This window comes from Spermophilus citellus (assembly GCF_964194105.1).
Source record: "Spermophilus citellus genome assembly, chromosome: 15".
In the NCBI taxonomy this organism is placed as follows: domain Eukaryota; kingdom Metazoa; phylum Chordata; class Mammalia; order Rodentia; family Sciuridae; genus Spermophilus; species Spermophilus citellus.
Window position 1 is genome coordinate 50,914,279 of NC_138195.1, and position 11,544 is coordinate 50,925,822.

The following is an 11,544-nucleotide window of genomic DNA, read 5'->3' on the forward strand; positions in this document are numbered from 1 at the left end:
AAGTGCCTTTTCAGCAAGGAGCTAAGCCAAATAGAAGCCATGAGAAATTTCCTTTTGGTCATCTATAAATCTCATTTGGTTTTCTCCTAATCAAAAAGGAACCCACGAACTGCCCCAGCAGGCCTGGGCACTCCTGGGTGATGGATGGCCACGGGCATAAAGCTTTTCTTTGACCTGTTCCTGGCTCTTCTATCAGGATCTCTGTGCTGACACTGTACTGACACAGATTGGTTCCTATTCAGAAGCAACGTTCATTTCAGAAGGCTCTATATACTATGCCTAAAGTACACTGGCTCAGATGGGAATTCCATTTCCTTTATCATTAGTGCTAGAATTCAGTGGTTCAGAAACCAGGGGACCCTGAAATGACTTTCCATTAAATTTGATGGGGAAACCATTCAGGTCAGAACCAATCTAAAGTCTTACAGAATTTATCAGCAACACACTGCCCAGGGGGCCCTCTCTGCTCTCTCTTCCTGGGGTCTTCCATGAAGAAGGCTGGAGGAGTCAGCCCTTCCTGGGAGAGGACTTGACAGAGAGAGGGCACAGAGGCCAAGCAAGCCCTTCCTCCAGGCAGTGATGGTCATGACTGAAGATCCACTGATGAGGTTGGAGACCACAGTGGGCACTTTACAGATCCCCAGAGGATAATCTAAATAGTTTCCCAATTAGCTCACCATCATAATTCTAGAGAGAAAACCACTCTAGAGTCTTTTGTCTTTTTCTTTTTACAGTAAGGAAAGTGAGATTTGTGGATGTTAAATTGTTAAATAACCTGCCCAAAGCCTCTTTGTGACTGAGCTCAAGTTGGAATCCTCATGGGGTCCCCTCAATGCCCTCTTGAATACCACTGGTCAGCAGATGGGCCCCCTGGGGCCTGGGGCAAGTGAACTTTCCTTACCATTATCCTTTCTGCTCCCAGCAGGTCTCTAAAATCCTTTCTTGTTGACCTTTCTTTAAAATGCTAATTGCGCTGTGAGGCTCAAGGGGCCTTTGCCCCATTGGGGGCCCCCTGCCAGGGGAGCCCCTGCTGTGAGTCAGCACAGAGAGCTCCCCAGCCCAGGGCTGGTGACTGGCATGCAGGGAGCTCACTGCCAGGCTTTGGCCTCTGCACATCCTGCAGAGCCAGGTGCCCAGGGAGCCCAGGGAAGGCCTCCAGCAGAGGCTCCACCTCAGCAGGTGCCTGGGCAGCTGGCTACTCTGCCTCTCCCTGGAGCCCGAGGCTAAGGGGGGGGACTTTGAAGACCTCCATGGGACAGGACCTGGGTAGGGCTAACCTGGACCTCCTCCAGGCAGCAAGGAGGCTGGTGGGGATGGGTGGCAGGGATGGGTGCCTCTGGGAAGCAGGAAGGCATGGGGAGGGAGCAGTGCTGTGGAGAAGATCCTAGAAACACAAGCCTGGAGCTTGGAGAGGATGGAAAGCAGAGGAAGAGGGGGAGGTAGGACTGCCCTGAGGGGCAGAAAGAGAGAACTAGGAAGACTGCAGAAGCAGAGCAGAGGCCATGGCCAGCCTGGTGCTTGCCTGGCTGCTCCACTTCCTTTGCCAAGCACCCATGGCTTCCGGCCCTAACAAAGCAGGGCTCCAAAGCTTCACCTGGGGAAACACCTAACTCTCTGGTGAGCGTGTCCTGGCAGGTGAGACACACACGCTCACTCCGGGCTGCCTCCTATCCCCGAGGATGCGTGCTTGAGGTGCCCGGTGCTCAGGCCTGGGGCGCCCTCCAACATGGATGTCCAGTCCTGTGAAGCCGCAGGCGTGCTCTGGCTGCAGGGGAGCCGGGGCTGTGTGTTAGGATGTGGGGGCGAGGCAGGACCCTTCATTGTGTTTTTAATCCTCATCACCAAGACAAGAACTGATAAGTCAAGTCCAGCAGAAAGTGTCTAGAAATGCTGTCCAGGCAGCGGGCCTGCGCATGGCCAGGCAGGGCTCCCATCACCATCAGTAGCCTGCAGTGAGGCAACCTTCACACGGGCACCCCACCATCCAGCCTCCCTGCCAGGGAAAGTGACCAGGACACTGGTCTCTCCAGCTGAGTGAGCAGGGCCTTAACGCCAAGGGAAGAGAGCGTCTCAGTGTCACGTGTCCTATTGCAGTGCTTCAGGGCCTAGACTCAGTTCACAAAGGAAGAGCTGTCACTTACTAGGTAAATATTTATGAAGTGCCCATCACGTGTCAACCGCCTCTTATTTGTTAAATAAATAAGTTATATTATTAAAAAGTTGTATTATGCTGGGAGCATCAGGGATTATAATCAAAACCCCCAACCCAAATCTCAAGATGGAGGTGGGGAAGAACCATCTCTTCAAAACAAGGAGACAGACAACTAGTTCTAAAAGAGTAGATTTTATTATGGCAAATTTACAAACCAGGTCTCAGACTCAGAGGCCAAAAAATATGTCCAAAGTGCCCAAGTTCCTTTCAAGACTCATTTCTTCAACTTCCCATGTGGGTCAGGTGGAAGAGGCCGCAAAGGGCAGTGGTGAAGCTGTAGCTCATGGTGAGTGGGGTCCAGGGGCTCAGAAAGACGAGGCTGGGCTGGAGACAGATTTGATCGACTTCCTTGACCAGGACGAGTCTTGCTGTCAAACAGAGGAGACTGAATCTATTTCTGCGTCTGGCAAGTGCTTTGTTTTCTAAGCCTGACAGTTCTGTGGGCACCTCCTCGCCCAAACCCAAACCCTCTCCCCAGACTTTCCAGACTTGTCAAGATTCCTCTTCTCAAGCTCCAAACTCCCTGAGGATCACAAGCCAGGGAGCTTGGGGACAGAAGAACAGGCCTGGAGAGAAAGGCAGGCGCAGTAGGTAGAAGGAGCGTGAACGGAGCTAGCTCAGAAAGAGTGCTCAGCAGAGGCCTGGTGCCCAGCGAGCCCTCAGCAGCTGATGACGACGGTGCAGGTGCTGGAGACGGTGACCCCGTTGGTGAGAGACTCCTCTAGGTCAGCTGCTCCAGTGGTAGTTCAGCTGCTCAGGTTGGAGCTGCTCACTTCTTCAGACCAACCTGGAAATGTTCCCCTCCAGCTCCCCCCACAGGTCTTCAGTCTTCTTGGGCCACCCCAAGTCTGACTTCTTTTCCAGATAAGACAATAGCGCTTCCTGGTGTCTCCTGTCTCTGACCTGAATATTCCATCAGTCTTCAAACATCTTTCATAAAACGTGGCTTCTAGAGCCTCATGGAGCATTTTGACAGATTGAAACAAGGGAGGCAGGGAGAGAACAGTTAGAGGGGCAACAGGTGAGGGGCCGGTGGAATCTGACGGACCTAGAGGCTGAGGGAGCCACATTAAATACGTGAGTGCTTGGGTCAGAGGCTCACAGAAGTGTTTCCCCGGGTCTCTGTCCACAGTGATGATCCACGGAGGCACCAGTACTGGACTGTCGGCTGTGTTAGCAGAGGGCCAAGGGGTGTCAGGGCTTGACGGGGCTCCAGGGTGGAACCCTTGCTATTTAATTGCTATTTCTTAGGTTCAGACCATGACCTGTGGGTAGCAGTGGGCAGCAAATGCCACTCTCACAGTGAGACTTCTGTCTTTGGGGAGGCAAACCCTGAAAATAATTCTAAGGAACATTCATACAAGCATTCTAACTCCAAGAGCTACCACCAAGCGCAACACCCATTGTGATGTGGGTTTTTAAACAGCTAAGAAGGTCAACTTGCTTCTGGAATAGAAGAAATCCGTAAAGACAACCCTCTAAGCTAAGCATTATTATCTCCTAAGGTTGGGAAAGTGTCTCTTACAGGATCTCAGGTATTTAAAATTGTTACACTTGGAAATAGACACTGTCATTCAGAGAGTTGAAATGAAGAACTTCTGAGGCCCCTTCAGATGATGAACAGCCAATTACAACCTCTGCTCAGGGATCTTACAGAAAAGCTACAGCTGGGCTAGGGCTTTGGCCTTTCTTGAAGCTTGGGTGGAGGAAGTGGCTCAGGGATGCCCCCTTTTGTGACATCCTCCTGATTGTCCCTTTCCTAGGTACAATATACCCAGCATGCCCTCAGTTGCTCTTCCTCTTGTGTCCTTTATTGCAGGAAAAGCCACCACGGTCCACACCCCTGGGACTCAAGTCAGAAGCCTGGCAGTCATCTTGGATTTCCCACACCTGTCCTTTTTACCCTTCAGTTTCCTGCTTAGTTATTAATCGCATCACACGAGACGCCATAGTGTGGTGGTTAGGCAGATTTATCTGTCCTTGAGTATACCCCCACCATAGGCACAAAGTAATCCAGACTTTGGGGATAGTACCGGGAGATCTCCCAAGTGACTATCTCCCAAATTAACTAGTGACTATCTCCCAAATTACAACTCCAACACAGAACACTATGGATCACCTCTTTGATAGCCCCCAGTTCCAGTTCTGATGGGCAGAATCACAGCCTTTGTAACAGAAGGCCCCTGGGTTTCTCCTTCACTAGCAAAGCAATACACCTTTATCCTCAAAAGGATATCCTTGTTATTAGATTGGCATCAGGGACAAGGACCAAGCTTTTGGTAACACCTTGAGACCACTCCCCCACTCCCCTAACCCACAACCAAAAAGTCACCTGCCTCAGGGAGATCGTCCTTCCCAACAGGGAATTATTTTTTTAATATTTTTTTAGTTGTAGATGGACACAATACCTTTATTTATCATTATGTGGTGCTGAGGATCGAATCCAGGGTCTCACACATGCTAAGCAAGCGCTTTTCCACTGAGCCACAACCTCAGCTCCCCAGCAGGGAATTATTAATGAGTATTCCCTGGGCGGCTCCCTACAGAATTGCTCCTTTTCTGCCTTTTCACTGCATGGGCCGGATAAGGGAAGGAGACTTGAGAAGTAAGAAACCTGGAAATTATAAAAAGGATGAGATTCACCTCCTGCCTCAGACACTCAGCTCTGGGCCCCCTTTTTTTTTGTGTGTGTGTGTGTGTGTGTGTGTGTGTGTGTGGTGCTGGCGATTGAACCCAGGACCTTGTGCATGTGAGGCGAGCACTCTACCAACCGAGCTATGACCCCAGCTCTGTGTTACTGTTCTTTTAATAAAAATTCGTACTCTATGCTTACCTCGGTGTTTCCCGGGTGTTCAGTCTTCACATCTGGGGAAGCAGACCTCGTCACCAGTAACCCGAGGTAACACTTTTACTGGGCAGTCTCCAAATAAATGATAAAACAACAGGGAAAAGACTCAACCATTCCATTCCTTATTCTGAATCTTTATTCTGAGTGGATTTCCACAAGACAAAGGTTCTCATGGCTAGCTGCCTGTCCAGTCTGAAGAGACCCTGCAGATACCTCCTTTCAGAGTCCTGCCAACCTTGGTTGGCAAGAGCTCTGTTGCAGGGCTATTTTCTTGGACTGCAGGGTTGAGGGAAAGGTTACTCAAATTCTTCCCATTCTGATAATTAGAAAATGAGATTTGGAGGCAGGAAGCATTTTAATCAGCAACTTCACAGGGAAAAGCCTCCTGGTGATTTGATCTTATGGGGATTCCAAGTTCTGCTCAATCTCCTCAGCTAGCTCTGAAGAAGGAATCTGGTAAGGCATTGCTGGAGTATCCGGCAGGGATTCCTGCTCCAAGGACTCCTCTTCAACGGGTTCTGTGTCTTCCTGCTTGAATGAGACTTTCTTTTTGAAAGTGGTTAGGAAAATCGATTTCTAAATAGAAGGCAAAAAAAAGGTCATGGATTGAATTAGGAATGTCCCCCTGAAAAGCTCATGTTAAAACATGGTCCCCAATGTGGCAAGGTTCAGAGGTGGCACTTTAGAGAAATGGTTGGATCATGAAGGCTGTGACCTCATCAGTTCATTAATCCATTTGATGGATTAATTATTTGAACAGACTAATTACTGAGTGGTGAGTGTAGGCAGGTGGGGCATGGCTGGAGGAAGTGGGTTGGGTTCCTGGGACATGTCTTGGGCATTATATATTTTGTCCCTGGCTCCTCACACTCTCTCTGCTTTCTAGCTGCCATGAGCCCAGTAGGTTTCCCTACCCCACCCTTCTGCCAGGACGGTCTGCTTCACCTCGGGCCCAGAAGAATGGCCTGAGCTGACTATGGACTGAGGTCTTTGAAACCATGAGCCCAAAATAAACTTTTTCTCCATTAAGTTAGTTGGATATTTTGGTCACAGTGACAAAAAGCAGACTAATACATTAGTAGAAGCTAACCACACTCCAGAAACATGCCCAAGAATGGCAGGAACACAATGTTGCTATTTTCATGCCAAAGGCTAAGTAAAAAACTGAAATACAGCTGCCATAGCAAAGCAGACCATCAAATCTGCTAGGATTGAGTGACTCACCAATGATCTAACTGCCTCCGGAACAAAACACCTTTGAAAGGAAAAGCAACAGGGTCTAGGCTTCTTAGAAAATACCACCTACAATGTTCAGCATAGGAGTAAAAATTACTAGACGTAGGAGGGAGTAGGAAAATGTGAACCATAATCTAGTAAGAAATATTTAATAAAAAGAGACCCCAGGACATAAATGCCAGAATTAGCAGACGAGGACTTAAAACAACTATTAATATTTTCAAATTTAAGTGAAAAAAGAACATAGTGAGTGAAAGAATAAGTCAGTAGAGAAAAAGGAAATTATTTTAAAAAGATAAGTAAACATTTCTGTAATCCCAGTCACTGTGGAGGCTGAGACAGAAGGATTGCAAGTTTGAGATCAGTCTGGGCAACTTAATGAGACTCTGTCTCAATATAAAATTTTAAAAAGGGGATGAAGACCTTATCTCAGTGGTAGAGCACTTTCCTAGCATGTGTAGGGCCCTGGGTTCAATCCCCAGCCAATATCAAGAAAGAGGGAAAGAGAGAGAGAGGTTGGGGTGGGGGGCGGGGAAGGAAGAAAGGAAGAAAAGGGGGGATGGACATGGGGAAACCCAGCTAGAAATTCTAGAACTGAAAAGTATAATATCTGAAAATTTTTAAAACCCACAGAAATCCTAACGTAGGATATGGAACAAGAGAGTGTCAACAAACTTGAAGGCAGATCAATAGAAATTGTCCAAACGGAGTACAGAGGAAAAAAGATTGAAAAAATGAGCAGTGCCCTCCGGGACCTATGAAACAATGTCAGGTGTCTAATACCCTTTGATTGTAGTCTCTGGCTGAGCCCATTCCTTCCCATCTTTGCCTAGAAGTCTCAGAGCTTCATTCCACACTGAACCCTAAGGGACCAGGCTGAGGGCAGAGAGTGAAGCACTTGGTCACATGATCTCTAAGACCCTTCTACATTCAAAGTGTTGAGGTTGTGCAACAAATACCTGTATTGATTTCTATGGAAATGTATTCCTAAAACATGAATGCTTCGGAGCTTTATAAACGATAGGAATGGCTTTCTGACTGAGATACAAAATTATGGTTTATATTGTCAAAGCTCCTCTGCTTAGTGAATAGAAACCCATATAGGTCAAGCCTCGCTGGCTCTCTGCCTGGACTCTACCTTTACCCACTCTATGGAGCTCTTCTTGATTCCTGTAATTGGAATGACCTCTGCCACACTGAGCACTCTGTTTCTATTCTTCTTTTGACACTTCCACTAGACTAGTATTCTATCTGGGGTACTCAAGAAAAAAATTAACAAAGTCTTGCTAAGACAAAAACAAAGATGGTTTTAAAGGATTAAGGGAGGAAAATCTGGCAAAGCTTTGAGTATGTGCATATAAGCCAGTTAGGCGAACCAGCAGGACTGCTGAAATTTCATGAAACCCCTCCTGGGCCTGTTTGAAGCCAGATTTCTCAGCACTAGTGATGCGAAATTTGCAGGCAGCCAATAGCAAGGAATAGTCAATAATCCACCTTGAGCCAATTGGGAACCAGAGCTTGGCATCTTGTCTTTTATCTCGCCCTTTCAATTTCTATCTTGGAAATTAACTCAGACCTGAATGATGCAGCTCTCCCTTGCCGGTAGGTGATTCTTTCAGCTTTATTTTAGATCCCCCTTGGGTTCTGTTTGTTCCCTTCTAACAAGTGGAATCTATTTACATAACCACAACTTGCACACGAACTCTTCTCTAAATGTGAGAACTTGCACACAACCCAGGCATTGTCTCTTAGTTCTTATCTTCCCTTATAATTCCCCATGTCTCACCCTTGGCAAAAGAGCAAACCTGTTGTTTATCAAAATCTTGCTGAGGCTGGGCGCAGTGGGGCTCACCTATAATCCCAGCAACTCAGGAGACTGAGGCAGGAGGATCACGAATTCAAAGCCAGCCTCAGCAACCGCTAAGCAACTCAGTGAGACCCCTATCTCTAAACAAAATACAAAATAGGGCTGGGGAAGTGATCAATGGTTGAGTGCCCCTGAGTTCAATTCCTGGTATAAAAAAAAAAAAAACAAATCTTGCTGAGGTATATTGCTGCCAGGTGCAAAACATCCCCAGTGCAACACAAAGGGACAATTCAAAATACAGAAGTGAGCCAAGTTTTCTTCGATAGAGCTACTGTAAAACTAGGGTAGAGACTTGGGAGTCCATTATCACATATTTTTATTTCTATTAGCAGAGAAACTTGGTGTTAAAAAATGGTTGGGTCATCAGTAAGGTGATGGTGACTTCCACTTACTGAGCCTCATTTCTCCCGTCCCCCAAAAACTGCTCCAAGCATGAACCCTTCCTGAGGGAGAGCTCCCTAGACCACGTCAAAAAATAGCACAAACCATCTTTCTTTTAATTTAGTTATACATGTTCAGCTTTAAAAATAAATAACTGATTATAACTAATAATATATATGGGTATATTCATTATTTATGAGAATGCTGAGTATATTATTATAAATGAAAATAAACTTAGTACTTTCATGCTATCAAAGTCAGCTTTGGAAACCAGCCAAAGTTAGTGACTTGTACAAGGATATAGCGATAGTTGAAGAAGATTTCAGATCTCAAGCCCGACAACCTCTTTAAATGAATTACCTGTTTGGGCATCATGTAATTTGTAGAAAGCATGAGATAGCAGCAGACATATTTTAGGAAATTGTAGAAAAGATTGTGGGAGATAAAATATTTGCTTGTCAGGGTGGTAAATGCACAGTTGTTTCCAACTATTCTGAACTAAGAATTTATATTCATCATTATAGCATCCAAGAGGAGGCACCAGAGGCTTGACAAGTAAAGAGAATTTAATAATAAAATACTAATATTATGCATTAAGTATGCACTGATAACAACCATGTTTGGTTTCTGAAAAAACTTTGAATAGTTTTTGGAAAGGGCTCAAAGGATCTCTGAAAAAAATATTTGTTCCAGGTGAATAGAATCTAGATGTGTAAGTCAGTAACGTCAGTGGTATTTTCTGAATCTAACATGAATTTGCCTTTTAACCTTTCCTATTTTTATTGACAAGAAGTGGTTCAGACATGAATGTGTGACAGGGAGGGAAAGTTGACTAAGGGGGCCTCAGTGTGCTCAGCACAGTGGTGGCGGCTGCCCTGGGGATTTCCTGGAGTCCGTCACTGGGATGGGAATGGGCCATGGCGAGTTCCTCCTTCCTACCTTGCGACACTCTTTACACTTCTGTTGAATCTGAAGCTCTTCTTGTTTCATCATTGCTGCCATTTCCCTTTCCTTGAGGCTGTTCTCATATTCCTCCTTCAGCTGCATCTGTTCTCGCATATTCTGGGGTAATGTCCCGCCTCAAGTCAGGTCAGCATCAAGAGGTCTTATAAGGGGGCCCGCCCTCCCTGGGGATAGTCCTAGACCCGGGCCCTTTAAGCCTGTGGAGTTTCTTCCTGTAACTAGCTTTAGCCTGCTGGCAGCTCCAAACCCACCAACTCCACACCCCCGAGTTGGATTCCAGCTGCAGACTCTCCACACTTCAGGGATACTTGGGCCTAAGTCATCCTGGGAAGGTGGATGAACCAAAACCCCCCTGGCCAACTCCAGGACTCTGTCTTGGATCCCAGTCCCTCCGGGGAAGCTGAGCCCTCCCTAGACACACCTGCACACACACGCACCTTTTCATTTGCTAGAGCTATTTTCCTGTAATGGTAAAGCCAGTGAGCCAGGTACTCTATTGGGTCACTGGGCCGAACCTTTGCCACTTCTGCCAGTGCCTGGGACAAGGAATTTCCAAAGCACTTCTTCAGGTATTCCGTTTCCATTCTGGGGACCTGGGAAGCATCCAAACAGACACATCTTGTACACAGGTAATCATATCTTAAAAACAGATTCATTCTAACCAACTCAGATTTATTTTAGGATAAATATGAGATGTTACTTGGTCGCACCCGTGTTCATCAGCTTCCCATGGCTGTGACAAAATACCTGAGGTAATCAACACATAAAGATGAATTTATTTTTGTCAGTATTTTCAGGCTATGGGTGCTCAGCAGAACACCATGGCAGGGAGCATCAGGTGGAGCAGAGAAGCTCTTCTTATAGTGGCCAAAAACAAACTGCAAAAGAGAAAGCAGTCAGAGTCTCACAATCCCCTTTCAAGGGCTTCCACTGGGCCTCACTCCTGTAGAGTTGCACCATCTCCCTATAGCACCTCAGGCTAGAGATCCAGATGACAGCATCTGGCCTTTGGGGACATTTAAGATCCAAACCAAAGAATCACCCTTCTCAAAAGAACCAACAAATGCATACTTGCCAGTCGCCCTTATGTTCAAGCAGACTTGTTCCAAAGCTCTCCAGTTGGAGTAGATCAGACAGTAGGTCCTGGGGTCACCAGGCTTGAGAGGAGCTTGATATATTCGAGGTTAGGGAGGCTGAGGCCTTTAATGCACACACATTTCTACCCTGTAGGGAGAAAACAATCCAGCAGGAGGAGACACCAGGGAAGAGCTCTGAGCACCCTGAAAGGTGAGCTATTGTGAGGTCAGAAGGACAGCCTGTGACTTAGATCTAAGATTGGCTCATTTACTTCACAAAGGACCACAGAATCGCCCTGAGGAGGAGCGGAAGGAAGGGGAAATGCTAGGTCCTCTGGCCACTGCTAACACACTGTTCCACTCCCCAGTTCATAAGCAGAAACTGCCTCAGGCTGGTCGACGCCCCCATATTTACTGTTGATCCGATTTGACAAGCAGGAGGGAAGGTGGCTCAAGCCAGAAGGTTCAAGGAGGCATGGCCATGAAGCAGAGCAGGAGGAACACAGACTCTGGGCTCAGAAGGACCAAGTTCCAGGCCTGGTGCTGCCACTTGCATCTGTGTGATCATCGGAAAGTTGCTGCATTTCTCTGAGCCTTGGTTTCCTCATCTGTAGAAGAAAAAATAACTAAAGTATGCACTTCATAACAAACAGAGGATTCATAGATGTAGCACACACCTGAGAGGCCCTGGGCCTGGCACAAGTTAGGATTTATTAAATGTTAGCTATTACAATAGAAGACTGTGCCGTGTGATAGCCCAGCACCTGGCTCTCTGACCAACTCCATATTCCTGAAATTTACATATTTAAACTCCAGAAGAATCCAGGGAATAGCAGAGGCTCAGATCCAGCCTTCACATTTTTCTGGAGGTGTTTTTTAGTTTGTTCCTCCCTGTAAGGTCCTTGCTTAGCATGTGGATGGCCATTGTAAGTGATAGCTGCCATCTTCAGTTTTACTTTCC

At 46.7% G+C, this 11,544-nt stretch overlaps 1 protein-coding gene across 1 annotated transcript; it reads right to left on the bottom strand.

Moving 5' to 3' along the window:
- Nucleotides 1-5,459: 5,459 nt before the first annotated feature.
- LOC308634511 (DPY30 domain-containing protein 2-like) lies at nucleotides 5,460-10,091 on the bottom strand (the record flags this gene model as incomplete). Its single annotated transcript, XM_081268367.1, has 3 exons — nucleotides 5,460-5,636; nucleotides 9,484-9,606; nucleotides 9,945-10,091. The coding sequence occupies 3 exons, from the start codon at nucleotides 10,089-10,091 to the stop codon at nucleotides 5,460-5,462; spliced, it is 447 nt and encodes a 148-aa protein (XP_081124493.1).
- Between the last annotated feature and the right edge of the window lie 1,453 nt (nucleotides 10,092-11,544).